This window comes from Callospermophilus lateralis, chromosome 16 (genome assembly GCF_048772815.1).
Source record: "Callospermophilus lateralis isolate mCalLat2 chromosome 16, mCalLat2.hap1, whole genome shotgun sequence".
NCBI classification, from domain to species: Eukaryota; Metazoa; Chordata; class Mammalia; order Rodentia; family Sciuridae; genus Callospermophilus; species Callospermophilus lateralis.
The window spans coordinates 91652370-91679332 of NC_135320.1; the positions used below are offsets into that span (position 1 = coordinate 91652370).

The following is a 26963-nucleotide window of genomic DNA, read 5'->3' on the forward strand; positions in this document are numbered from 1 at the left end:
CATTTAGCAATTCAGCAAGACCCTGTCTCTAAATAAAATTTAAAAAGGCTGGGGATGTGGCTCAGTAATTAAGCACTCCTGGGTTCAATCCCAATTACCAGAAACAAACAAACAACAACAACAAAAAAATAGAATCTGTGCTGAGTGCAGTGGCACACATCTGTAATCCTAGCAACTTGAGAGGCTGAGGCGGGAGGGTTCAAGTTTGAGGCCAGATTGGGCAATTTTGTGAGACCCTTATTCAAAACAAAAGTAATAAGGGCTGGGAATATAGCCCAGTTGGTAGAGGGCTTGCCTTGCATGCACAAGGCCCTGGGTTCAATCTCCAGAACCACAATAATAAATAAATAAATAAATAAATAAATAAATAAACAAACTTAAAAACGGGTCTGGAGATGTAGCTCAGTTGTAAAGTGCCCTTGGGTCTAACCCCCAGTTTCCTCATGCTGAGGTGAGTCTCAGAGTTGGCTGGAACATATGGCTTCTTGTTCCACACCATTCATGGGGAACTGTGTCAAGTCAAGGAGCTCTTGGATGTGGCCCTTCCTGCCCAAGTTCACCCCTGTTCCCTGAAGGCAGTACCCCTACCCAGCACAGGTGAACATCACCTGAGATGGACCTCTGGCTTTGCTGTTCGTGGACCTGATACTGGGTAAATGATGGGCTGGAACTAATGCCCCTAGGCTTCTCATTCCTTTTGCTCTCTTCTCCCAACTTTTTCTTTTACCTGGGGCGTGCATATAATGGCTAGAGCCTTCTGGCAGCTCTGGACCATGAGGAGTATTGTGGATTGAATTGTGTCAACCAAAAAAAAAATATGTTGAGGGCTGGGGCTGTAGCTCAGTGGTAGAGCGCTTGCCAAGCACTTGTGAGGCACTAGGTTCGAACCTCAGTACCACATAAAGAAGTAAATAAATAAAATAAAGGTATTGTTTCCATCTACAACTAAAAACATTTTTAAAAAGATATGTTGAAGCCGGGCATGGTGGTGCATGCCTGTAATCCCAGCGGCTCGGGAGGCTGAAGCAGGAGGATGGTGAGTTCAAAGTCAGCCTCAGCAATGGCAAGGCACTAAGCAACTCAGTGAGACCCTGTCTCTAATAAAATACAAAATAGGGCTGGGGATGTGGCTCAGTGACTGAGTGCCCCTGAGTTCAATACCCAGTACCCCCCCCCCAAAAAAAATGTTGAAACCCTAACTCTCACCCCAGAATGTGACTTTATTTGGAAATAGGACCATTGCAGATGGCATTACTTAAGATGGGGGTCATCTGGATGAAGGTAGACCATTAATCCAATGACCGCTGTCCTTATAAGCAGAGAAAATATGTACACAAGACAGTGTCATGTCAGCTGGAGGCAGATTTGAGCTGTGCTGTGACAAGCTAAGGAGCACCTGAGGCCACAGAATTTGGAAAGGCTCATGGAGCGGGTTCTTCCCTGGATATGGGAGGGAGTGTGGCCCTGCTGGCACCTTGCCTTTGGAGTTTTGTCTTCCAGAACCGTGAGAGAACCCGTTTCTGTCGTGTTAAGCATCCAGTCTGTGCTAGGTGGTGGTGTTAAGGCCGTCCAAGGAGACGGCTGCCAGGGACTCATGGTGGACACTTTCTGTGAGAAGCACAGGGCAAACCCAGTGACAGTGAGCTGTCACACTCTGGTCTGATCACCTCTGGGACTGCTTCTGTGTAAGAGCAAAAAGGCCTCTTGTGTGGAGCCCCCCTGGTGGTGCTGGCTTTGATTGGGAATGGGGTCCCACCTGGACAGCTCCTTTGACCTGGTTCTCTGGGTGGGGTCTTCACAGACAAGGGCTGGCGGCTGGAGGAGCCCAAGACAGCTCTCCTGGTGGCTGCAGGGTGGGCTTTCTTCAAGATGACTCTTTGTTCTGGGCAAGGAGAGTACAGCAGGGCTTCACGGATAAGGCTGCCTTTATTGAAATAGGGGCCCCAAACCTGGGGAGGGAGAAGGGGACTCTCGAGGTTCTGGGGTTCTCTGGCTGCTGACCCATCCAAAGGTATGAGGAGCCCTGGTCAGAGGCAGAGTCAACAGCTGTAGACAGGGGCAGGATTATTAAAGGGTGATATTGTCCTCGTACAGTGACAGCAGCAGCAGGACGGTCCAGCCGCCCAGCAGGCCCACGTTGTGCAGCAGGAAGAGGAGCCAGGGCCTGCGGTCCCGCACATTGAGCATGGCGGGGAGCTGAGGAGGGGGCACTGGGTTAGTGGCCGGCTTAGGCACCTTCTCAGCTCCCCACCCCAGGCTCCCGGCTGCCCACTGACCATGTCACAGAGCGCCACGTAGAGGAAGAGGCCTGTGGCTACTGCCAAGATCCAGGCCTCGCTCTCCTCGCCGACTCCGACTGCAAGCGCCACATAGAGGCCGGCGAAGGCCGTGAGCGCGGAGGCTAGGTTCAGCAGCAGCGCACGGCGCACCGACAGCCCCGCGTGCAGCAGGGCCGCGAAGTCCCCTGTGGACAGGGTCCCTTCCAGAGGTCCGCGCCGCAGGCAGGCCCAGCCCACCTTCAGGACCGACCCGCTGCTGCCCAGGGTAGCCAGCCTCACCACCTGGCGAGGTGCCCCCGGCACCCAGGGTCCCCCCACCTCCCAGGGTACCCCCACCACAGAGGCCACGCCCTGACCGGTATCCCCGCCCACCAGAGCAGGCCTGGTCCCTGCAGCTCACCCAGCTCGTGAGGCACCTCGTGGCAGAACACCGCCAGCGAGGTGGCCAGCCCGGTCTTCCAGGAGGACGCGAAGGCCGCGCCCACGGCCAGTCCATCAGCGAAGTTGTGCACGGCGTCGCCCAGGGTGATCAGGTAGGGTAGCAGCCTCAGCTCTGCGGGCGCGATGGGCATGAGTCCTCTCAGGCCTACTCCCGCCCCGCCGCCCGCCCACTGCCCGCAGGCCCTGGCACTCGGCGCCTCCCCAGAGCTCACCTGGGTTCAGCCTCCGGGGCTGGGGGTTCAGCAGCTCCGGACTCTCCTCTGCCACCTGGGAGGAACGAGGGGGAGCCCTGGCTGAGGTGGAGAAGGGGTCAGGCCTTGGCATGGGGACGGGTCACGGGACTATGGAGGGTTCTCCTGAACCAGGCTTTGCATGGAGCAGGGGTGGCCCGCTCACCAGGTCTGCGCTAGAGCCCTCGTGGGCCTGCTTGGGCTGCCGGAGCTCGCTGGGCGCCAGCTGCAGGGACACACCGTGGCTGTGGCCACCATGGCTGCAGTGCCCGTCCTTCTCTGGATCCTGTGGGGAAGGAGGTCAGGGGCTTTCAAGTCTCCTTCCTGTGTACCCACTGGGTCCCCACGAGCCTGACCTGGTCCTTGGGCAGCAGGATGTTGAAGAGGCTCTCAAACAGGAAGAAGATGTAAAGGCCTCCCAGAACGGCCAGTAGACGCCAGGTGGACTGTGGGCCAAGGCCCTCCCCACTGTGTGTGTGGTCCTCTCCACTGTGCGTGTGCAGCCCCAGCACCTGGGGAGCAGAGTGTGGGCGGGGGGATTTAGGGCCCACAGCGGGGGGGAAAGGCTGGGTCTGGGGAAGGCCAGGAGAGGGAGGGAAAGGAAGGACTCTGGTTGATGGGTGAGGACAGACCTTGGGTGTCAGGTGCAGGAGGGCGTCACCAGTGAGTGCACCCACGGCCATGCTCAGGAAGGTCTGCATGACATAGTGGGTGGCGGAGCTGCAGCGGGCACAGGTCAGCAGCAGGAGGCCAAGCACAGCACAGAGGCAGATGAGTAGTGTGGCCAGGGAGCCATACAGATACCCTAGGGGGTGAGGCCACACTGAGAACCCCCTGCTTCCCAAGCCCAGCCAGGGGATGAGCAGGAGTTCACCAGGGCTGCCCGTGGTCAGCAAAGGCCTTTGCTTACACTGGCCCTCCTATCTCAAAGCCTCCCTGAGCCCCCTTACAGGCCTCCATCCTTGCCTGCCTCCCTCTCTACCTGCATTCCTCCCCATTCCCAGTAGCCACTCCCTCTTCCCTAGGTGGGCCCCACTCCTGAGGCCAGCACCTTGGGCACAGCCAGGTAGGCCCAGCTGGGGGTTGGGCACGCACTCTCTGTCTGGCTGAGCTGGTCCTGGGCGGGTGACTTGGCCTGGGGGCTGCAGGCCCCGCTCAGTTGCTGCTGGAGCAGGGCAGGGCTCAGTCTGGTCCAGGCTTCAGGGCTCACCCCAGTCTTCTCAGACAGCCCATAAACAGCCATTACCTCCCTGGCACTCAGGCACACCTGTGGGGAGGTGTGCAGAACAAGGGTCAGGGGCTGAGCATGCACCCATGGGGCCCCCAGTCCTCCTAAGACTGCACAGGTGGCTCACCGTGTCCCACACACTGGAGCTGCTGTTGAGGATGGCAAGGGGAACAGGGTCCCGGTTGTTGGCCTCCCTATCCAGTTGACTGTGGTCCTCATGGTCACTGTGGTTGTGGTCACTGTGGGCCTCTCCACCCACTCCCAGGCGCTTCATCAAAGCTTCCAGCTCTGTTAGGAAGGACAGAAGTAGTGCACAGTGTATGGGCTCCAGGTCTGCCCTTCCCAGGGACATGGAGCCTGGGGGGTCTCAGCCCAGGTCTCACCTGCCAATGTCATGTTGAGAGCTTCGCTGCTATGCTGCCGGAACACAAAGTCCACAAAGTACTGAGGGCTTGGCAGGGCATGAAAACAGGACCCGTTCCTGAAGTGGTCCAGCAGGGCGGCCAGGACAGGGCCCGGGTTTTGAGGAGCTCCTGCCTCCACTGCCTCCTCCAGCAGCTGAGGGACATCTACACAGGCCTGGGGAGGGGTAGTGATAGGAGCACCAGAATTATTATAGGGTTATTGATTGTTGATTATGTTAATTAGTATTAATTAGTGGGTTGAGTGAATGAGTCTATGACTATAAGTAATGTGCCCATGATGCAATGTGAACTGCAACACTTAGAGACACTTCAGTTAGGGATGTAAGCGTCTACACCGGGAGCGTACTCCCCAGACCTCACCCAGTTATCCGCCACAAGCACAACTGAACTAGGACTTGAAGACCCAGACTTCTGTGGGGCGACGGGACCAACAGGACCTGGACAAAGAAACCGAGGCCTCCCGTTGCTGTTTTCCCCCCTGCACCAGACTCCTCTGGCTTGGATGAGTTCCAGCGACCCAGACTTAAGACATGTCACAGGTGAGCACCTGGGACCCTTGGTGTTGACTCAGGACTTAGAATTAGGAGGTCTAAAGTGTGATGAGCATTAATAAAACAGATTTGGTTGAATCTAACTGTGCCTCAGACTGAGTCTGTAGTGAGCACTTGTGACGGATGGGCCTCAGCCCCACCCTCAATGAACTTCTGGACTCCAGCTCTGCCTTCACCTGTTGGAATGTCTCCCACTGATCCACAGGGTCTGCACCCACCAGCCTGATGCACTTCCTGGATTCGGAACCACTTGTTTCTTCTCACCTACCACCTGGCTAGCCTCAGTTCTTCCCTGGGGCCACAGCCCAGCCCTGCCCTGGCCCAGCTAGTCCGGGCCCCCAGTCTGCTCTCTGGCCTTCTTGGGGCACCAGAGCCTTCCTGGTCTGCCGTCACTGGGGAACCCCACAGCCTACTCTGTCTTCACTGGGACTCCTGGCTCTGGCAGTCCCTGACCCAGTCAGTGTAAACCCCTATGAGATCCCCCAGGGCCACTCTACCTCCCAAGGTGGCCCCAAAGCCTGGAGGGCATTGTGTGGGTGTTTCCCCTGCTTTAGTCAGGACTGACCCCCTAATGGCCCCTTCCTGTGTTCTGGCCACTTTACCCTACTTCCTGACCAGCCCACATGGGCCCTCACCTCCTCCCCAGCAGGCTGGCCAGCAGACTGGGCCTTGATCTTCTGCAGCAGCTGACTTAGGCCCTGGGTCAGGGCCTCAGAACTCTCCAGTAGGACCAGGAAGTGGTCGGCATGGGAGGCCCAGCGGCCAGCCTGGATGTCTGCACATGTGCTCTCTGGATTGCTAAGATAGAGAGCTACAGCGGCGCTGAGGCGGGCTATGTACCTGGACTCTAGGACTGGTCCTGGAGCCAGCCCCTGCTTGTCAGGCCTACCCAGGGCCAAGATATCCTCCACAGACAGGCACTGTGGGCAGAAACAGGTGGACAGGAGCTGGACTGGGCCCATCAGAGAGGGCAGAGGCAGGCCCTGGCAAGGACGGGCCCTAGACCTTCTCTCACACCCTTCCCTGCTTGTGCCCCTCACTGGGCTCGCACACACAAAGGTCCCCACCAGTCAGATCCCCACCTCTGGGTTGGTTCTTCCTGAAGCCACTGCCGACTTAGTAGCCTGGGGAAAAGAGCGGAACTCTGTGTGTGGGGTGGGGGGCAGGTCTGACAGCCCCTAGCAGGGGAGGAAAGGCTCTGGCCTGTGGTAGGCCTGGCCCTGGCCTTGGCCCTGGCCCGCCTCCTGGAGTTTGCCCAGCTCCCTTTGCTGCAGGCTGCAGGGTGGAGCAGGCAGGAAGCACCGGGGCTGGGGGACCCATCGGGTGGGGCTGTTACCTTTCCACACGGCCCGCTGGTACAGTGCACACGGTCCACCAGCCTATTTAATAGGCTGCTCAGCTCCTCTCCATCCAGAGTGCCCTGGCCTGAGGTGAGCAGGCTCAGCAGACTGGCAGGCTGGGCCACCACTGCCGTTACCATCGTCATGGCCAACAGCAGCCCTGGTGTGAGCTGGGCTAGGAATACCATGCTTGGTCCCCAGAGTGCTCGGTGCTGTGTGGAGTCTGTGTGTCTGAGCCAGTTGTGGGCTGCTGGGACCAGACTAGGGTTGGGCTCTACAGGTCTGGCCCCAGCCCCAGGACCTCTCCCAGGTATTTCCTATAGGGCTCTGTGATTGGTTGCTGGAGGTGTCTGGGTTAACCATTCCAGTGGCAGGTCCTCCCTGATAGCAAGGAGCTGAGCTGCTGCCTGTTGGGGAATAAGGACTGGGCTCCTTCCCCTCGGTGATGGCCTGGGCATCCCTTCCCTACCTGCCTAACCCAGAGTAGTGGTGCAGGGTCACCCCCTCTGCTCTCCCAAGGGCTCCAAGCATCCCCTCCTGGGACTCTCTCTGGAGGTCACCCTCAAGTTTATGCTCCTGGAGCAGAGCAGCATGAAGGCCACGTTTGCACCTCAGAATCCTCCCCGCCAACACCTGCCTTGGTGCCTTCCCAGCTGTCTCCCCAAAGCCTGTGGCCCAAGTTGGGGATGGGGCTGTGGTCTCTGGGCCAGGGATGGGCTGCTGTGTAAGGAACCACAAAGGTGCTTGCTGAGTCATGTACCGCACCCCAAGCCCTTCAGGGAAAATCCCCAGGAAACTGCCAAAGCTCCAACGGACAAACAGTAAGGGAGGACACGACCTTCGCCCTGGCCCCACCTGCAGGGCTCTGGGGGTCAGGGTGTAACAGTGCTTCACTTATGCTTTGAATGTGGCCTCCCTGCTCAAATGGACCTGCTTCATTCTCTTGCTCTCTCCCTGCTCCTCTCTAATCTCTCCCCTCCGTAACCTCAGGGGAAACAGGATGAACTTTCCTCCCCATTTTAGGCATTTATCTTTCCTTGAATACACATCTGTCACAGGAACAAAGTCATCCAGACTTTGGGGATGGCACCAGATTTCAGGACGGGAGTCCCCTGTGTTTCTCAAAACCAGGTCCTTCTTATTGGATTGGCATCATCAGGGACAAGGACCGAGAGATGAGCAATAAGGGCAGGAGGTCTGGGAAGTGCCCAAGCTCTGGGCCTGGGGAGGGTCAGGGGAGGCTGTGGCTCCCAGTGTGCTCCCCCTTGCTGCTCTCTCTCCAGCCTTTGACCCCTGGGCCTTATCTCTACCTCTGTGCAGTCTGGGGGAAAGGTTGAACCCCAGGGATCTTGGACATCCCCAGGCCTAGGGCAGCCCTGCCTCTGGGCTCCTCCCACTGAGTCCAGCCAACCCCTGACACCCGAGCTCTGCAGGGTGGGGCTGGGTTGTTGAGCTGGGAGCCTGATGCCAAGGACTCTGTTCCCTAGCCCTGTAGGGTAGGGCAGGGCAGGGCCTGGTGAGCTTGGGCTGGATGTCCTGGGCCCTGGGGTCAGGTGCCTCTCCTGCCTGTCCCTAAGTGGAAGTTAGGGCAGGGCCTGGGAGAGGCTGCCTGGGACAACAAAAAGAGGGCAGCCCCACACATCTCTCAAGATGCGATGGCCAAAAATGGAGGTTTCCTTCTACTTCCTTCTACCACTGGGCTGGTTAGAGGCTAGGACCAGGCTGGCTTGAAACAGCCTCTGGCCACACAATGCTCAAGTTGTCAGCTTCTGGGCAAAGATCTGGGCTGGGTCTGATGTTCAGGCCTTCCCTAACTTCTGCACCCCAGGGGCCAAAACTGTCTGAGCCCTCAAAGGTCAGTGCAAGGCTGGCCTCTGCCCAAAGGGCCTCGGTGCATTTTCCTGTGCCCTCTCACTCTCCCGATGCCCTCTTGTCTAGTCTGAGAGCTACCACTCAGAGCATTCTCAGATGGCTTCCCTCCCCAGTAAGGCCAGTCCTCTGGGTACTTGTGAGGATGGCCTTAGGCCCGAGCCTAAGCAACTCACCAGTACCCAGGCTCACCAGGCACACCCACAGATCCCTCCAGTGTGGCCTCAAACAAGTCACTTCCACTGATCCTGATCAACAGAGTGAAGCCCCTGGCAGGCTGTCCTTGCCTGATAAGAGGGAAGGGCGAGAAGATGGGGGCGGGGAGACACCAACCAGATGCTTCTGACCCCGGGGTAAATGATGTCACTGAGAAATCCAGTGGTAGCTGATAAGGATTGAAAGGAGGGGCAAAAGCCCCCAAATGTAGTAAAAACAATAGAGCAAATGAACAGGGATTCAGCCACCAGAAACAAGGATGCACTCGAGCTGGAGAGCCTGCTGAGGACCTGACGTCCCATCACTTGTCATCCTTCCTGAGCCTCTGCATGATCCTCACCACTCTCAAACTCTACCACCTCATCTGGACCTTGGTGAGAGCCGCAACTTCTCCCTAAGACCCCCTCCTCAACCGGTCGTCCACTCCATGCCAGAAAAAGCCTGCTTGGTTCCAGACCTGGTCACCACGGTCTGAGTGGGTGGGCATCTGCTGGACATAAAGCCTAAGACTTAGGACTTTTGAACTTAGCCTGCAGAGGGGATGTCTGTCATTAGCCTGTCATGATTAGGTGTGTCTGCAGTGCTTAGAATGAATCTAGAATTGTTTGCTGTGAATTGATTATGTCTATTGCAATGCCCAGCATCAAGGATTGTCATTTTCTTGATTAAGAACCTACAGAGTGAAACTGTATGGAGTAATTTGAGAGAATAAAGCTCTGAAAGGAGCAGAAGCACATGGACATTTTTATTTCTCCCCTCGACTGCATACGTCGCAATTTTGCCCTCTTGCAACAGTACTGTACCCTCTCCTGCATCCCAGATCCTCTGCGTCATTCCATCATCCAGTAAGCTCAATGTAATTGCACCCATCATAAAAACAAAACACTAGGTGGAGGAAGTAACCCAGCAGTAGAAGGCTGGCTTAGTGTGTGTGAGGCCCTGGCTTCAATCCACAGAACAGTAAAAAAACAAAAACCATAAGCCTGTCACAGCTGCATTACCCAAAACAGCCAGGAGGTGGAGCCACCCAGTGCCCACAGAGGGGTGAGTGACAAGCCATAGTGTGTGTAGGTGTAGGCATGCTGGAGCAGCATTCTGCCTTTTAGAAGGGCGGAAATCCCATCACATGGTACAACATAGGTGCACTAGAGGACACGGCTGAGTGAAATACAGACATTCTTAAAAGGACAAACAGTGGATTCCACTTACACAATGGGGCTGGAGTGCTCAAATACAGACAGGAAGCAGAAGGGTGCTAGGGCTCGGGGCTGGTGCTTCCTGGGTGCTGAGGTTCACCTTGGGAAGATGGGGAATTCAGGCAGTGAAGATGGCTCACTGCAGCAAAATTGCCTGAAGTCACTGAACTGTGCACTCCAAATGGATACAGTGGCAAATTTACATTTTATTACAATAAAAGAAAAGAGATCAAAGCAACATACCTTTGCCATTAGCCCCTCTGAACTCCTGCAGGCCTTACATGCTGTAGTATCAAAAGGCTGTTTCTGCCAGGGGTGGTGGCACATGCCTGTAATCTCAGTGGCCTGGGAGGCTGAGGCAGGAGGATCATGAATTCAAAGCCAGCCTCAGCAAAAGTGAGGTGCTAAGCAACTCAATGAGACCTTATCTCTAAATAAAATACAAAAATAGGGCTGGAGATGTGGCTTAGGAGTCGAGTGCCCTTGGGTTCAATCCCTGGTACCCCTTCCACACACACAAAAAGGCTATTCCCCAGCCACCAAGGCTGTTCTACCAGCACCCTGCTCTGCCATACCCTGGTGCCATGTGCTGCAATGTTTAGCCTGCCTCTCTTGGTCGTATGGCTTACTGCTTTTCCCTGGGTGTCTTTTTTCATACCAGGGATTGAACCCAGGTGTGCTCTACCACTGAGATGCATTCCCACTCCTTTTTATTCTGAGACAGGGTCATATAAGTTGCTCAGGCTAGTCTCAAATTTGTGACCCTCCTGCCTCAGCCTTCCTAGTAGTTGAGTATGGTGGCCTAGTATGTGGCACGAGCCTGTGCTTGTGGTCTCTGACATGAGTCAGGTTCACAACAAATGCCACAATGGGCAGCTGGCAGCCTTGTTATGGTTGGTAGTTTTTCATGAAGCCGCAGGCTGCCTGGAATAGCCTTCTTGTGTGTGTGGAAGGGGTACCAGGGACTGAACCCCAGGGCTCTGACTGGAGCACTCAGGTGCTGAGTGGGGAGGCTGGCGTGGCAGGCGCAGTGGAGATTCCCCCAGCCCTACTACGTGCCCAGGCAAGGCCCACTGGGGAGGACAATGCCCCTGAAGAAACAGATTGTGTGCAGAGTGGAAGTGACAGGGCCAAGCTCCCATGCTGATCTCGGGAGCAGTGGCTGCAGGATCCTACCAGAAGGTCAGCAGGGTAGACAGATCAGGCAGGGCAGGCCCAGGGTAGCTACCCAACGCAGGCAGAACAATAGCATCTTTATTGGGAGTGAGTCTTGACAACACAGACACAGACAGCTGCTCTGGACATCAAGTCTCACAAAGCTGTCCAGGGTGGGTGTGGCCAGAGGAAGTGGGGGATGGTCCCCTAGGTAGCCATCCCCCATCCCCCATCCCCCACAGGCCACTCTGAGGCTCAGGCGTGCAGGAAGCGGTTAAAGGCGTTGTAGGCGGACTCCAGATCGAAGAGCATTTGCCGTACCTGGGAGTCATCCAGCTCATCAGATGCTGACATGCCACTCAAGGTCTGTAGCCTGGAAGCAGAGTGAATGGGGGTGTGGGCAGCAAGGCCATGAGGGCCCCTCGGTGAGGGCCTACATAGGAGAGGCACTCACCATTGGCTGACTGTTTGGCGGCCCTCAAAGTCTGGGGGCAAGTGGCTCATGCGGTGCATGGTCTCCATCAGCTCCCGCAGGTCAGGCTGGATCTGCAGACACAGGTGAGGGGCTGGGACTCTGGCCCTGCCTGCCCACCCACCCAAATCCCCATTCCATCTGACTCCTTTACCTCGTCCATGGCGCGGATTTCCAGGCGCAGTTTGTCCATTATTGTGATGAAGAGCTGGGGGGGCGTGTACGAGGTTTCACAGACCAGCTTGGTGTAGGGAGGCCCCTGGCAGGTTCCCCTGCAGGGCCAGGCCCCAGGCCTAGCCTGCCTGCTGCTCCCACCTCAGGTTCTTCATCATACCTGATCCCAAAGCCCTGGGGCTCCTTCCTGTCTGGGGTATTATGTACAGGACCCTCCTGGGGGTGTCTCCTGGCTGCAAGGAGAGCTATGTGGAAACTATGGGTACACCTACATACAACTTTCCCAGGCCAGGATCTTGCCAGAGTGGACCCTGTGCCTGTCTCATAGGTGCCTATGGGCAGACAGGTGGGCTTTGGGATGCTGCTCAGCTGAGGCCCTGGACTCTATACCAGTGATGGGCTGCAGAAAGTCCTCCTGCCCTCCCAGGAGACTGGGCTTACTGAGACAACATCAGCAATACAGCGGTTGAGGTTGCCCTTGTCATCCTTGATGGTGATGGGCCTGTCTTCCTTAACCCTCTCCATGGCGAGTGGGCAGTCCAGCTGAAGGGAGGAGATGCAGGTGCTCAGTCTTGCAAAGGGGCAGGCCCTATGCAAGCCATGGCCTCTTCTCAGGGGCACCCCACCGCACCCTTCCTGTGGTATGGAAAGAGTGGCTCACTCACGCGGAACTTGCGGCAGAATTCATCAATGGAACTGATTTCTGAGCCTTGAACCTGCCGGAAGGCAGCTTTGTACTGAACCAGGAGCCGAGAGCAGGCTGCAGTGTACCTAGTGAAAAGGCCAGCTGCTACCCATGCCTGAAACCAGCCCCCGCTCATCCTGCTTTCCCCAGCCTGTTCAGGCATAGTGGCTCTCATGGAAGACCAGGTGATGGAGTCAGAGACTGGACACTGAGGGCTGAGGCTTGCCATCGAGTCTGTACAAAACAAGAATTCTGGGGGAGAGCAGAGGCCAAAATACGATGGCCACAGGGGATAAGACTCACACTGGCACAGGTTCACATTGTCCTGAGAGGCCAATGGCTTGCTGGGCTTATTACCTCACTGAATGAAACCCCCACATCCACACTGGGTGCCAGGCCTAAGTAGCACTGCCTCCTACTAGACATCCCCAACCTCTCTCCTGGCCTCCAAGGAGTTTCCACAAATCTGGTCACCCGTGCCCGGCAGACAGGGCCAGGAGCACACATATTTGCATGTCTGCCCTTCACTAGATATCTTTCCACCCATGCAAGGTTTCCCTGGTTGAAATAGCACTGAGGCCACCTAGCACCCAGGAGCATTACCATGGTGCTGGGAGCCCTACAGAAGTGAGTGCCCCAGCAGAAGCCCCAGACCACTATTTCTGCTGCCTACTGAGCCCCTCTGCCTTGCAGAGCGTAGGAATTGGCTCCCAAGGTAGGGTACCCTTTGGACATTGAAGGGTAGTGGGCTTGCTCACTCGTTGGGGGTGACGCAGTCCTTGATGTATGCTTTTTCCAGTGCCTGCATTGTCTTCACTACTGCAAACAGCTCTGCCATGTTGTCATACCTGAGACAATCTGACCATCAGGCATGGCCCTGAAGCAGGGAAACCTCCCACAATGGGACGCAGCTATGGTGGAACTGTCAGCCCACCTCTCAGCCCATCCTTGGCAGATGTTCCTTGGAAAATGTCCCCCAAACCTGACCCCATGTTGTCTTCCCCAACTACCAATGTGGTGGTGGGTTTGGGGATGGCTACTCCCAGGAGGCTTGGATGGGCACAGGTGCATGCTGGGGGCAGCCTAGATGCTTGACTTACTTCTCCCTCTCCCGGGCATTCTTGTACAACTTCACTTCCTGTTGGAGAGAGTAGGTAACATGTCACCCAGTTGCATCTGGTGGCCCCAGGGGCCAGTGGAGGTCCACACAGCTGTTTGCTGTGGGCCAACACTGGCCAGGTGGGCACCTGACACTCACCTCATACAGCTCTGGCTTGTTCCCAGGGGCTGCAACAGAGTAGGCAGAAAGCTATCAGGCTGGCCACAAAGTGATCCCAGGGCAGTTTCTGATCCCAGCCCCATTCAGTTTCCTCCCTCAGGCCTCTCCTGAGCTCTATCCCAAAGAACTTAGATGGAGCTGAAGGATGGGGGTTCCATTTTCACCCCCAGTCAGTGGGCAGGATACTGGTTTTGAATGGCTGTGGCAGGCCTAGCTGCACAACAGGGAGAACCCCACTTTGTTTATAATGCCACAGTGTGGTACAAATAAGGCCTGTCACACACCTTACAACTTGGGCTCAATGGGAATCTCCAGGATGCCGATGCTCTGTGCACACTGAAGCTCATCATCTCTGTGCTGAGCAAGGCCAGGCTAGCTCTACCTGGAGGTCTTGGGGCTCTTACTGTTTATCTCTGGCCACCTCCAAGGCAGTATGAAGGTGGGGGGAGGTCGGTGACTTAATGACTCCCTCCCCTAACACATTTCCATCAGCCCCGCCACAGCATAAGCCTGGGCCCTTCCTGTTCTGCTTGGTGCAGGCATACTCACCTCCCATGCCGGGAGTGGCTGGGATCCCGTGAAACATCCTGCAGGATCTGTCAGCCACAAGTGAGACCTGGGGAGTACATTCAGCACCAATTCAAGAGGACCCTGACACCCCGAGTCAGGCCCTGATGTACATCTTCCCCACTGGCCCTCCACAACTATCAAAACACAGAGCCCATGGGGCGTCAGAAGCGAGAGAGGCTGGAGGCACTGAGAGTGATGTGCAGGACAGAAGATGGAACCCCCATCCTTCTGAGACAGGAGGAAGTGACAGTTGTTGGAAGACAGCATTTGAGGCAGAGGAGAGCAACCCAGCACAACCCTTCAGAGAGGGGCTGGGCTTTCTGAGCCCAGAATGTTCTAGGGTAAAAGGAAGGAGAGAGGGTTTTATCGTAGTATGGTAGGAATTGGAGTGCTAAAGGCAAGCTCGTCGTGGGAGGGCTCCCTGTCAGGCAGGGGCCTTTTGGAAGCGAGACCCCTGCAACGGTCCTACCTACTAAGGAAGTTGGGGGGATGGCTGAGGCGTGAAACCACAGTCGCAACGAAGAATTTGAGACAGGGTGGAAATAAAAAAGGAGTTAAAAGTGAGACGCCCGTTTCTGGCCTAGTGGCATCAGGACGGTGGGCGAACCCTGACGGCAGGGGCCTGGTGGGCAGGTGCGGGCGGCGTAGTAGGGAGTCGCCAGCCTGGCGCGCGGTCCCGAAGCAGCATCACAGCTCGCTGGCGGGATGGAACCCCGTGCTCCGGCTCCCTCCGAGCTCCCAAGGACACAGCGGAGCCCGCGGAGTCCGAGCACCTGGGAGGGCGCGAACGGGGGACGTCCGAGGGGTCGGGTCGAAGGGCCGCCCGCCGCCCAGGCCTGTCCCGCCCCGCCGCGAGTACCTGGGCGCTCTCGGCCGCTCCCGGAGATGGCGCCGGGGCGGAGCGCTCCTGACAGGCCACTCGGCGCTCGCCCGCGCCCACTGGAAGGGGCGCGATCGGCAGCTCGGCGCTCGGCGCTCCCGCCTGCGCTCTGCGCGGGGCTAGCCTTGGCCACGCCCCCGCGGGCCGGTTTCCGCCAGGGAACTCTTAGAGGAATGGGCTGCGGCAAAGTGAATCCCGCTTTACACCACCCATCCTCCACCCAGGAAGCCACTCCAAGAAGGCAGCAAAGACGTTTATTGAGGCTTCTGGGCAGGGGACGGGCAGGGTCAGAGGTCCCGGAAGAAGAGCTGGGGGCCCCGGGTCAGAGTGCATGAGCTGGGACTCTGCAGCCGCTGGCGCAGGGCATCGTGGTCCTCGGCACACAGGCCTCTGCTACATAGTTGGAGCTCCCGCAGCTGCGTGGTGATTTTGTCCCAGAGACCCGGGCCCAGGGGACCCTGGACAGTGCAGCCTGGAGGGCAAAAAAGTCCTGCTTCATCGTGGGAAGGAGGTGTGCCTGGCCCATGGTCAGGCAGATGGGCCCACTGGTGGATGCCACCCCCACCCCGACCGCACAGCGTGCCTACACTTTGGCCCACCCACCCATAGAATGAATTTTTAGTAGATCTCTATGTCGTGGGCCTGAGGGCTCAGAGCTTGGTCCTCTGGCCAGAAAGCCCAGTAGCCTCAGAACCTGGGGAAGCTGCATGACGTCGCAGGTGCCAGGAATCCAGCCAGGTGTGGAAGCAGGAAGTGAAAAGCCCAGGAAGAACTCAGGGGTTCCCTTGTGCACAAGCCTATTTCCCCTGAAGGGCAAAGCCTGCCATTCTGCCCAGGCCTCAGCTAGGGATGCCAGGCTGCTGGTGGGCCAGTTCACCAAATGCCCCTCTTCTGGAGTTGTCCTTCAGACAACACAGGTGGGGGCTGCCCTGGTGTTGCAGAACAAGCTACATTGTCACAGCCAGGACAGAGAGGGTCAAAACAACCCCTGCCAGAAGGTGGGAGGGTCCCATTGTGGCAGGGAACCTGGACCCTGGGTTTCCTCTTCCTGCCATCAAGAATGAAGAGATCCCTGTGGACGAGGGGCCTTTCTGTTATTGTCTACACTTGAGGGTTAGGCTGGATTGGGCAGAGGCAAAGACCCCAGGCTCCCCTGTCCCTTTCTTGTCATGCTCCACACTGTCTTTCATCATGCTGGCTTCTTAGGAGAAGTTACCTGAGCCTCAGCCTGTGAAAGTGTGGCAGAGGTGGCCACCATACTCAGCCCTCACCTGAAAGGCCAAGGAAGTGGAGGCCTTGGGGCCTCTGCTGGAGGGCAGACAGGAGCTCCTGCAGGCTGGCACAGCTGATTTCAGGGTTGGCAGACAGGTCCAGAGAGATGAGTGAGCGGCAGAGAGGCAGGCACCTGAGACAGTGTGGGAAGTTCAGAGATTAGCTTCCACAGAAGCCCTCACTCAATCTCTAGGGAAAGCTGCCCTACAAACCCTAGCTCTGGGAGCCATAGGCCAGGCCCAGCAGGCTGTGGCCCAACACAGCATAGGGAAGGTTGGCAGCACTACCTAGAGGTCGAGACTGCCAAACTCGCACACCTCTTGTCGCTCCCCTTAGAGCCGCCAAGTCTCCAGAGACATGGACTGATGCACAGAGGGTGCCAAGAAAGGCCATATAAGAAGGAAAGCTCTCAAGAGTCACGAGAGTATGGTAATAAAAAAAAAAAAAAAAAAAAACCTTTAGGATAGCAGCATGCTTGCCAGGCCAGCCCTAGACAGGGTGGATGTCAGAGGAACAGGGTCCCAGGTCTTCAGGTTGAGACCCCCCCCAACAGGCAACAGGGCAGGGGCATCACCTGCTTAGTTCTCTCACAGCTTTGTCATTCAGGTAATTTGCAGACAGAGTCAGGTGGACCAGAGCACAGTCTTCCTGGACATAAGCACAGGGAGGGAGCTAAGCCCAGTGGGCACTGGTCCTCCCTCCCTCCTGGCAGAGGTCCCCACAACCAGGAAGCCCCTGAACTTGGAAGTGAGAAGAAAATTCTCCTTCCTGGTGTAAGTCATGCTTGGCACCTTGTGATGTGAAAACCACAAGGACTTGGCCCTGGCTGGAAAAGTCCTTGGGAGAAAACACAGGGGCTTGGTGTGTTCCTCGGGAACTGTTTGGGGTAGAGATGCCATCCCAAATCCCAGATGTCCTTTTTGGTGGCCAGGAATTCATAGCCTGAGGCAGGTGTCTGTACAGGTGTCCTGCAGCTGTTTGTCCCAAATCAAATCCCTCCAACCTCCCAAAGGTCACAGTTATGGGAACCTTTGGTCTCTGAAGCCTCATGTTCTGGCTTTTCCCCACCTCATACCTTGGCCAGGTACCTGACAATGGGCTCCATGAAGCCCAAGTCACTCTTGCTGGCTGTCACAGAGCCAAGTTCTAGGTGCAAAAGAGTACAGGTGGGCAGGCTTTGCAGGGCCTTGGTCAGGGCAAGGGCACCCAGGGCATTGTAGGATAAGGACAGGGTCTTCAAGCGCTCAGCATCTGTACCAGGACCAGAATTTGTAGGCCTCATGTGGCCACCATCCTACCCACCCTCCACCCTGAGTTCTGGGCCTAGAACACTTACGACCCCTTTTGGAGAGGCTCTTCTCCATTAATTTTGTGGGGAAACAGGTTTAGTGGCAACGGCTCTTGCCCACGTTCTCTTGAGCCCAGCCTTCCCCACCCACCAATCCCTGGCTGCTGGAAATGGGCCCTGGGCCAGCATATCTGTGGGGGGATCAGGAGGAACTCACACCACTGTTGCCCAACATAACCCCTGCCCCAGGGATCCCTAGGTGGCTCTATTCCCAGCCTCTTGGCACTAGGGCTGCCAGTTATGCTCATGGCAGAACTGAAGCACAGAAGGCTCTAGCCATAGGCATGTGGTGGGGTTCAGCGCAGAGATGGCCTGCCTGGGATCCTGCCTGTAGTCTGGGAGCACAGCCCAGACTGATCCAGCACCCACACGTCTACCTGTGCCTTCAGAGGAGTTAGCTCCTCCTGAAGAAGCCAGGCTTGAAATCCCAAGCAAATCCCATCTTGGTCCTTATGCCCAAGACCCTTAATGCCTCCACACCTGGCTCAGGGATTAGACCTGCCTGGTCAGCTCACCTTGGAAGGCACTGCCCAGGGCTGCCTGGTGGCTCAGGAAGAGACTGGGACCAAAGCCACAAGCCTTCAGGCGCAGAGTGCTGAGTAGGGGGCAGGCCCGCAGGAGGGAAGCCAGGGCCTGACCACAACCGTCTCCTAGAGGGTTCATGCTTAAGTCCAGCTCCTCCAAGTTCTGTGGAAAACATGGTGAGCACTGAGTCCCTTGACATCCATGGGCCCAGTCCCCTCAGGTCTAGTCTTCTTGCAGGATCCCTGTTCCAGGCTGGGCATTGGCCAGTTCTCCCAGCTGTTGCAACCTGTTACTAGAGTTGCTGGCCTGCTGTACCCTAGGCTCTACCTGCAAGGTGGCCTGGCCTTGAGGGCCCCCGGCAAGTTGGCGTAGACTTTCCTGGCCCAGGTGATTAGATGAAAGATCAAGGAGGACCAGGCTGGGCATGGTGCTCAGAGCAGCCAGCAGCTCACTGGCACATCCATCCCCGAGCCGATTCCCTGCCAGGTGCAGCTCCCGGAGCGCTGTGTGTAGCTTGAGGGCTCGAAGCAGGGGTGTGAGCTGGGCCTGGCTCAGGGCCAGGGAGCAGGCACTGAAGGAGGGGCTTGAGCCCTGGTGCTCCATGGCCTGCAGCACCTGTTGGTGTTCCCCTGATGAGGGAGACATGGGGTTATCAGGGCCAGTGCCTACATTTTGCCTTTGGAGTTCTGTGGACAAACCAGGCAGCCCCAAGAGTTAAAGCTGAGTCTATTCCTACAAGCCTGGGATTCAGTGCCATGAGTATCTGCATAGGTGGGCCACTCTCACATCTGCATCCAACAAGCTTCCTGGCAGCTCCTTTCCTCAGCTCAGGGTTGTCTGCCCCCACCTGTCACCCATTCGTGGGGGCAAGGGTTAGGCAGGGAAGGGTGCACCACAGAACTGGAAATGGCAACTGGAAGATAGGGCCTGCATACCAACCACCTCTGCTTAGGGCTTCACCTAAAGCCAGGCTCTTGGAGCCCTTACCTTGTCCCAGGCTCTGGCAGGCCCTGCGGTAGCGGTCAATAAGTGGGGGCAGATCCCATGAAGTCACTTCAGCCAACACCTGAAGAGCACCGTTGGTGAGCACCATTGATGAGCAGCCTGGAGAGGCAGCTCCTGGGGGTGGTCTGTGCCCATGGCTGTGGCTCACCTCATCGTTGCTCTGCAGCACATCTGGGATGGAGTCCTGTGGGGCCAGCAATGCACCCTCCTTCCGCAGGCTGAGTCTGGGCAGTAGCCCACAGGTCTGGTAGTAGCGCTGGGAGGCCTGCTCAGCCAGCCAAGCCACAGAGTGGACCTCACTGTTGGGGGAGGGTGGGATGCTGCATCCAGATGTCCTAGGGTTCTGCCAACACTGCTGAGGCCTACAGCTCTCTCTCCTGGTAGCAGCCTTCTGTCCCTGCAGCCTGGCATCCTACCTACTCCTCAGACTACTCCTAGGGACTATAAGACTACCCAGGCCACATTCACTCAGGGACCCTAGGGAACAGTAGGGACAGGCCACCGAGGCAGTCATCACACATCCTACCCTGATATGTACACAAAGGAACTATGTACTGTGCTACCACTGAGGGCTCAGGCAAGGGGCTGCATGGTGGGCAGGGGGGACTGGGGTTCAGAGAGGGTAGATGTCACCATACCTGTGTGGGACAGGGACAAGGAAAAGGTTATCCTGAACTTGAACTCGAATCCGGATGGGAGGAGGCTGTACTAGACCCTGATAGGAGGAACAGGGGACAGGGCAGTCAGGAAAGACAGAGGCCTCCATCTCCACCTGCCCAAGCTGGGGGTTAGCTCTGCTACCAGCTTGTCACCCACCGAGGGCTGGCCTGTTGCAGGGCTTTCCCCAGGGACCCTGGGCACGTTGGGATTCTCTGGGAGCTCTGCAGCCAAGCTGCTGCCTCCAGCTCTGTCCAGTGTGCTGCAACTCTCAAGACAGGTCAGGCGGCTCTGCCTGGTCCGGGTTCGGGGCCTGGCAGGGTGTTCCTCATCGTCTGGCCCTACAGCACTGGGCCTGTTGCTGTCCCCACTGCCCTGGGGGCGGGGCAGGCGGAATGGGCGACTGCGGGGCAGGGGTGTGTCCAATTCCAGCCAGTCTCCAGCCAGGTATTCCTCCTCCGGAACGAGTGCTGTCTGGGGTGTAGGGGCTTCACCTGGGCCCCAAGGGCCCTGCCTGAGGCAGCGGCTCTGGGCACTGCCCACACCTCGGATGGCTGCCTGATAGGCTGCCTGGCCAGCACTCACTGTACTCGCCTCCCTGATGCTGGCAGGGCAAGCTGTCCTGGCCTCATCCTGTTGTGCTGGGGCAAAGTACCTTGGCCTCTTCTGGGATGGCATTTGGGGCCCAGCACTGTCCTCACCCTCTGAGCTGCTGCTGCTGGCCAACCTATGCCTGCTCCTTCGAGGCCTTGCCACAACTGATGCAGCCTGCTGTGGGGAAACCCTGGTGCAGGCTAGAGAGGCCTCTGAGGACCCAGGAGTGTGCCAAGGGGGTTCTGGGCAGGGGCTTGAGGGAGGAGAGGTCTCAGGATCAAACAGGTGGTTACTTGGGATGGTCCAGGAGGCTGGGGAGGCTGTAGGAGGGAGAATGCATCATGAGACAGGTACCAGACCCTCTCTCTCTGCCCCCTATGCTGGAGTGTTAGTCAGGGCCCAGAGCCCAAGGCAATGTCAGCAGGTGAAGAAGACCCCACTTGCCTGAGCCTGAAGAAGCCGCCCGGAGCCTCCTCTCCATGGCTGCTGCCTTCTGTTGTGTCTCAAGGTCTAGGTCCCTGCAGTACAACTTCACCCACTGCTGCAGTGTCTCCAGTGGGCTATGGCCCTGTGTAGCACCCAGCTGAGCAGGGAACAGAGCAGCTCCCACCCACCCTCTCACCCACCACCACTACTCCAGCTCACCTTCCTGGTTCGGAGGGTGACAGATGCCCCTCGCTCAATAAGCAGCTCAGCCACCTCAAAGTGGCCACAGGTAAGGGCGTCATGTAGAGGGGTAATGCCCTCACACCCCTGGCCACCTGGATCATCCACTGCAGCCCCGTGGTCCAGCAGGAAGCGGACGATCTCTGCAGGTAGGGACATAAGCCCAGCTCCCAATGTCTGCTCAGCCCCTCCCCGCTCTCTAAACCCCGTGTTGTGCACCAGGACTTGCCCATCCCCTGCTCACCCAGGTGTCCAAAGTTGCAGGCTTCATGTAGAGGTGTCCAGCCACAGTAGTCCCGAGGATTCAGGGGGTGGCCCTGTGACCAAGGACAGGAAGGAGCCTGGCCCTGTGTGCTTTGCAGCCTGGCTCTGGCCCTCTCCTCCACTGCCTGAGGTCTCCTCAATGAGGGTACCACTTCTGCCCAATAAGGCTGGCTGAGCAGCCACAGCACACCCTCTAGTCTATTCACTTGGCGCCCTGGGGCAGGCACAGAGCCTAGCTGAAGGGCCTGAGGTAGGAGGGAGGGCACCAGGGTTTTGGTCTGTAATACAGTCCCCATCCTGGCCAGGCCAACCCAGATTCTGCTTGGCATCTTAGGGCCCATTCTAAATATGAGAAAGTCGAGCCCATAGCTCCTCCCTAATGGAGCTAGGGTCAAGCAGTCTGTTGGTGTGATAGCTTACCTGCCTCACGAGGTCCTGGACACGGCGCAAATGGCCCTCAATGCAGGCTCGGTGCAGCAGGGTCTCCCCCATGTCATTGCGCCGGTTCCACTGTGGGCAGAGTAGCCTTGACTTGGGGCAGAGGTGTGAGGGGTGGGTGCGGCTGCCAGGACAGGAGGGACTGGGGCACATGGTCCTTACCCTGTTCACCTTCCGCCGGCCTAGGCAACCCTGAAACTCCTCATCCTCTTCCAGCTGCCAGGCCAGGCTGTCAGCATCATCCTCTGGAAGAGTCGAGCCAACTGACTGAGCCTGTGAGAAGCCAGCAGTAGAAACAAACCCCTGCCCTGCCCAGGCTCCTCTGACCTCTGAGGCAGCAGCAGCCATAAGCAGGAGAGCAGAATTCAGACCTGTGGGGCCAAACCTTGCTCCTAGGCTACCCCTCACCTGCCAAGGCCCCATTATTCCTCTGTCAACAGGGGATGCAGCCCTCCCTCAGTGGAAATGCCCACTCACCCCTGCCCCCAGGCTCTGCTCTACAGGGCAGTCTCCATCCAGACCTTCTGCCACCCTCTCAAATATCTTTGTTAGGCCGTGTACCCTGCCTGTTCTCACTTTCCACCCACTCCTGGTTCTGGTGATACTCAAAGGTTCTCTTCTGTTCCTTCCCTGCTGCCACTGCTCTTTCTACACTATCTTCTGTTGCCTACCTGCTGAACAGTTCTCCCTTACGTTTTAGTCCTTGGTCACCTCTTCCCACACCACTCACACACCAGCAATGTCCAACCTGACCTTCCTCTAAGACCTGGCCCAACTTCCCATGGCTGCTGGGTTACTCACTTGTGGTCCTAGAGGCCCCTGAAGTTTTCAAGTCACAGTCTTTCCAGGAACCTACACTCCAAACCTCATAGCCAGGCTCCCCTCTACCCACTCTTCAGTCAGAAATCAGCCTCAGCTCCCTACCTCCCACCAAACCTACTCTCAGTCCCATATCTTCTCACCCTAACCCCATAGCTGTGACTTAAGTTCAAGATCTGCTCTAGTCAGTCTTTCACACCCACCCTCTGCACAGCTGACCACACCAGCCTCTGGAGGGTTCCAGGCATGTGCTTGGTCTGGCATGAAGCAGCAAGGCCCTGAGATGCACCCTGCCTGGATGTGCAATACAGGCCTCTACTGGACTATCTCCCCAGGCTCTGGCCCTGTAGAGCCTCCCTGTAGGCTTCCAGCCCTTTGTCCACCTCCACAAAAGCAAGGGCTGCCTGCCTGACTGCTGGTGAGTCCTGAGCAGGCTCTGTGTAGGCAAAGTACCAATCCAGGACCTAATCCAGAGCAAGAGTCATGGACAAGGCCAGCTGCAGCCACAATGCCCTCACCACTCTCTGAGAGCTCTAGCTCACTGGCCTCTAGGGCCACGCTAGCTGCCGCCTCTTCCATCGCCTCCTCCTCCTCCTCTTCAACCAGTTCTTCAGCCGTACTCAGCTCTTGCAGTCTGGTTTTAGTGCCCGGAGCTTCTTGGGGCTGTAGTCTCAGCTGTACAGTGTGGAGGTGCTGCAACACCTGTTTCTGAAGAGAAAGAGGACATCTTCTTGCTCAAGGCTGGGGGTGGGGCGGGGAGAAAAGGGGCATGAGACAAGAGGGACAAGCAAGTTGGGCTTGCTGGGGACCCAGTAAAGGTGGGGCAGGCTCAGGTACCTGCAACTGGGGCCGCTGGGCCTGCTGGGCACAGTTAAGAGCCTTCTGGAAGCATGGAGCCAGAAGCTCATATGCATCCCCAGCCTCCTCGCGGGAGAGTGCAATGTTGAACCAAGTATTGGCCTCCTGGAGTGGAGGAAGAAGGAGCTGATGGCTGCTGCCCACGACATCCATAAAATGGCCTCCCCAGGTGCCTACACACAACAGGAATATCTGCCTTGGTTCTGCCCCATCTCCAAAAAATGGAGCTCAACGATTCTCAGAAGGAAGTCCTGTCCAGAGAGGCACCCATCTATGCGTACTGGAGAATGGTGGTCCTAAGGCAGAGTCCTGAGGACAAACCTACACTGAGGAGGGAACAGGGCACATCACCTCCAGGGCATTGCCATTGCGCAGCCTGAGTTCTTCTTCATAGTGGTATACTGCCTGGCGATAGTCCTTCATGTCTGCCCGTGTGGCGGCCAGGGACACGTGGATGGTGGCCAGCTCGAGGTCTGGTCTATTCAGTCGCTCAGCAAAGTGCAGCTGGAGAGAGGCACAGTGAGGCCCAGGTCCACTCTGTACCTTGCTGGCTCTTTTCTCCCACCCCACAGGGGCCACACACCTGGTTCTGATAAGCCTCAACAGCCTTGGGGAAGTCAGCCGCCTTAGAGAACAGGTCCCCCAGCTGCTCACAGATGGCCATGGCACCCTGAGGGTCACTGCTCTCAGACTCCTCCAGCTGCTGTTGCAGCCTGATCACTGCTATCACTGCCAGAAAGAGTCTCATGCAAGGGGGCAGCATAGCACTGGACACTGACCCCAGTCCTACCACCTGCCAGCAGATAAGAGAGGGTAGAAGAATCTACCATGTGGGTCCTTCAAAATCAGAACAAATAAGCTTACAGTCTAATAGTGCCTGGCTTGCAGCAAGGGCTCATTACTGTCAATCAGCACTGGCCACCACTATGATCAGTACAGAGTCACACACATGCCACCTGCCAGCGTGTCAGTGAAGATACTGCATTGTGAATAAAGGCTTGGCTAGTCCCCCAACCACCCTTCAATGCCCTTTGACATGTTGTGCTACAGGCTCAGATGAAAATGAGGGTTTGTCTGAGTCAATAGGGACCTATTCCTCTTGCTGGGAGAGGCCCAGATAAAGTTGACACACACTTGGGCCTCCTCTGTTGGAGGAGCAGAGCCCTCCCAACTCTTTTGGGGTTCACCCTCAGGCCCTGTCCAGCCTTACCATACTTGAGGCTCTGGCAGATAGCTGCCCTCTGTACAGGTTTCTGGGAACCCAGCCTGTAGGCCTTCTTCAGGGCACGTTTGGCAGCTAAAAAATCCCCCAGATCTTGGAGGACCTATGGAGAAAAAGAAAGTGAGGTGCTGACTCCTTAGGGACCAAGCTCATCCAGAGGGGGATGAGCCTAGAGTAGGTGAGGGCAGCACCTGGGAGACCATCACACAGCACTCGCTCTCCATGAACCGCTTCTTCATGGCACGTGCACATTCCCGGGCCCCCTCCAAGCAGCGCATGGCCTGAGAGTGCTTCCCTTCCCGACAGTGAATGGCACCCAGGTTATAGCGGGCACGGAACAGGTCCTCATAGAGGTGGTTCTGCCTGCAGAGGGCGAGGTAACAAGTGCTCAAAGTGCCCAGGACCCTCCCCTGATCTATAACAGTGGACAGAGGACAGCAAAGTACTTAAGATACCCCTGAGGTGCAAAGATTACCAAGCTAGTTATGGTTACTGATGCCACAGGGATTACAACTCTGCCATGCTGTGAGCTTGGGACCTGAACCTACTCCTCCCCAACTCTCCGCACAGATGACAGGCTTCCCTGCTCATGGAAGAGCAACAGCCTGACCAGACTGCCCTCTCTGGAAGATCTTGGGGCCCTGCTCCCTCCTGGGGTGGGGATAGAGCCTCACTCAGCAAGAAAGATGCTTTTCTTGAAGTAGTCATTGCACAGGGCTGTCTGCTGCAGGCTCTCAAAAGTGAGACCCAGGTTGAGGTAGAGTCGAGTCCTCATCTCACTCAGCTCTCGCTGGGACAGGGTCCCTGGAAGATGACCCCCCCCAGATACTGAGCTGCTTCCTCCCCCACATGCGTCCCCCCGCGCCCACCCCCCCCCCCCCCGCCACCAACTGTGGGAACAAAGGTCTTGCTACAGGCAAAGCATAAAGGGCACAAAAACAGATGCCTGCCAGAATCTAGATTGCAGGCAGCAAAGGTCCTATAGACTGTCATGCAGGAGTTTTGGAAAAGGGACCTGGATGGTGGGACACAGGAGTTAGGTGAGGGCACCCACCCTCCAGCTTCTCATCTATAATAGCCAAGCTCTTCTCAAAGGCAGCCTGTGCCTGTAGCAAGTCATCCCTCGACTGGCAGTGGTCATAGATGTCCAGGTGGGTGCGGCCAATGGTGGCCCATGCCCTCTGCAGCTCTGTGTGATTGGACAGGGAATCTGCCAGCTCCAGGTAACGGTGCTGGTGCTGGTGGAGGGAAAAAGCAGCTGAGCTGATTTCACCTTAAGCAAACCCATAAGTCCCAACCCCAGGGGAAGCCACTCTCACCCAAGACAGCCTCTGTTCTCCAAAAGCCCTGCAGTGCCATCCACACATGCCTCATCTACTTAGTGCCAGAGGCTGTCTGTGGTAATAGTTGCTCATAACATAGATGACTTGGAAGTTGGCTGGGGTGTTGCCACCACCTCCAGCAACAGTTGGTCTTGCTCCCTCTTCCCACAAAAACTGGGCAGAAGTAATAGTTCCTTAATAGTTTCTGTTGCCAGGAATTCACTACTGCCTGGTCCCAGGGAAGGCCGCAGTGCGCTGACCCCTGAACCAGGCTGCGCCCCTGGCAGGCCCAGAATGTGTGGCTGCCTACCAGTCCCTCTACTCTGAAACTCCCAAGTGGGGCCTCCTTCCTCAGAAAGCAGCCCCATAAGCGCAGGCTGCCACGCTGGATGCGCACCTGTAGGGCAGCGGAGTAGTCCTCCATCTCAGCCAACCGCTCTCCGATCTTGCGGTGAGCCACCGCACAGCCTAGGATGTCCAGGGCGCTCTCCAGGAGCCGCAGCTCCTGCTGGTGCTCCTCCAGGGCTTCAGCATAGCGACCTGCATAAGGGCACGGCGCGGGCCACCGGGCCAGGCAGGTTACTGGCGCTTTGGTGGCGGCGGGGAAGAGCAGAGTTCCCAGCCGCCAGCCCGCGCGTGCGCTCACCACGGCTGGCCAGCAGCTCCCCCAGCTGATGGCAGAAGGCCGCCTCCTCGTGCAGCTGCCCGTTCTTCTGGGCCCTGGCCTTGGCCTTGCTCAGCTCTACCAGGAGGAAGAAGGGCGGGGAGATGAGTGGAGACCAACTCCCCGCCCCGCGCTCCCGTACTTGGGCCCCTAGAGACTCACGGCGAAGTTCACGGTCTAGGCTCATGATCCTGCCGCAGCCGCCGCGATCCGGAGTTCCCGCGCTGCGCCGAGGTTCCGCCCAGGCCCCGCCCCTTCCGTCCAACGCCCAAGCCCCGCCCAAGGCCCTACCCCTGACGTCCACCTCGCGGGTCTCTCC

At 57.3% G+C, this 26963-nt stretch overlaps 3 protein-coding genes across 4 annotated transcripts; all 3 read right to left on the reverse strand.

Moving 5' to 3' along the window:
• Positions 1–2063: 2063 nt before the first annotated feature.
• Positions 2064–6682, reverse strand: Slc39a4 (solute carrier family 39 member 4). Its single transcript, XM_076835801.2, has 12 exons — positions 6491–6682; positions 5790–6074; positions 4562–4757; positions 4306–4466; positions 4046–4217; positions 3583–3755; positions 3307–3462; positions 3117–3236; positions 2933–2987; positions 2680–2832; positions 2277–2464; positions 2064–2196 (listed from the first exon to the last, which is right to left on the reverse strand). The coding sequence occupies exons 1-12, from the start codon at positions 6680–6682 to the stop codon at positions 2068–2070; spliced, it is 1980 nt and encodes a 659-aa protein (XP_076691916.2). The 3' UTR covers positions 2064–2067.
• A 4329-nt stretch (positions 6683–11011) lies between these two features.
• Vps28 (VPS28 subunit of ESCRT-I) lies at positions 11012–15075 on the reverse strand. Of its 2 annotated transcripts, none has more exons than XM_076835516.2 (10): positions 14970–15075; positions 14090–14156; positions 13520–13548; positions 13362–13399; positions 13020–13109; positions 12242–12347; positions 12018–12119; positions 11557–11610; positions 11385–11476; positions 11012–11303 (listed from the first exon to the last, which is right to left on the reverse strand). In XM_076835516.2, exons 2-10 carry the CDS (start codon positions 14124–14126, stop codon positions 11186–11188), a joined length of 666 nt encoding a protein of 221 aa, XP_076691631.1. In that variant the 5' UTR covers positions 14127–14156; positions 14970–15075; the 3' UTR covers positions 11012–11185. The 2 variants fall into 2 exon arrangements, with proteins under 2 accessions (XP_076691631.1, XP_076691633.1); XM_076835518.2 differs by lacking the exon at positions 14970–15075 and adding an exon at positions 14580–14953.
• A 195-nt stretch (positions 15076–15270) lies between these two features.
• On the reverse strand, positions 15271–26879 carry Tonsl (tonsoku like, DNA repair protein). Its single transcript, XM_076835942.2, has 26 exons — positions 26807–26879; positions 26627–26722; positions 26378–26520; positions 25713–25896; positions 25333–25462; positions 24850–25021; positions 24647–24761; positions 24020–24165; positions 23788–23940; positions 23416–23541; positions 23097–23286; positions 21922–22004; positions 21742–21831; positions 21302–21374; positions 21037–21200; positions 20836–20959; positions 19957–20711; positions 19779–19855; positions 19289–19439; positions 19123–19201; positions 18463–18764; positions 18126–18297; positions 17338–17513; positions 16837–16910; positions 16262–16395; positions 15271–15462 (listed from the first exon to the last, which is right to left on the reverse strand). Exons 1-26 carry the CDS (start codon positions 26829–26831, stop codon positions 15278–15280), a joined length of 4119 nt encoding a protein of 1372 aa, XP_076692057.2. The 5' UTR covers positions 26832–26879; the 3' UTR covers positions 15271–15277.
• Positions 26880–26963: the final 84 nt, after the last annotated feature.

What these genes read in the sequence shown, in the direction of transcription:
- Slc39a4 (XM_076835801.2), bottom strand. Translation starts at nt 6,682, where the DNA reads ATGGTATTCCTAGCCCAGCTCACACCAGGGCTGCTGTTGGCCATGACG. An exon ending in TCCTGCACCTGACACCCAAG is followed by an intron (nt 3,463 to 3,582) that starts GTCTGTCCTCAC and finishes TCTGCTCCCCAG; the next exon opens with GTGCTGGGGCTGCACACGCA. An exon ending in AGGGCTCTAGCGCAGACCTG is followed by an intron (nt 2,988 to 3,116) that starts GTGAGCGGGCCA and finishes CGTTCCTCCCAG; the next exon opens with GTGGCAGAGGAGAGTCCGGA.
- Vps28 (XM_076835516.2), bottom strand. Translation starts at nt 14,126, where the DNA reads ATGTTTCACGGGATCCCAGCCACTCCCGGCATGGGAG. An exon ending in AATTCTGCCGCAAGTTCCGC is followed by an intron (nt 12,120 to 12,241) that starts GTGAGTGAGCCA and finishes TCCTCCCTTCAG; the next exon opens with CTGGACTGCCCACTCGCCAT. An exon ending in CGCCAAACAGTCAGCCAATG is followed by an intron (nt 11,304 to 11,384) that starts GTGAGTGCCTCT and finishes CTCTGCTTCCAG; the next exon opens with GCTACAGACCTTGAGTGGCA.
- Tonsl (XM_076835942.2), bottom strand. Translation starts at nt 26,831, where the DNA reads ATGAGCCTAGACCGTGAACTTCGCC. An exon ending in GCAATGGCAATGCCCTGGAG is followed by an intron (nt 23,542 to 23,787) that starts GTGATGTGCCCT and finishes CCTCCACTCCAG; the next exon opens with GAGGCCAATACTTGGTTCAA. An exon ending in TGCTGCAGAGCAACGATGAG is followed by an intron (nt 19,202 to 19,288) that starts GTGAGCCACAGC and finishes GGTGCTCTTCAG; the next exon opens with GTGTTGGCTGAAGTGACTTC.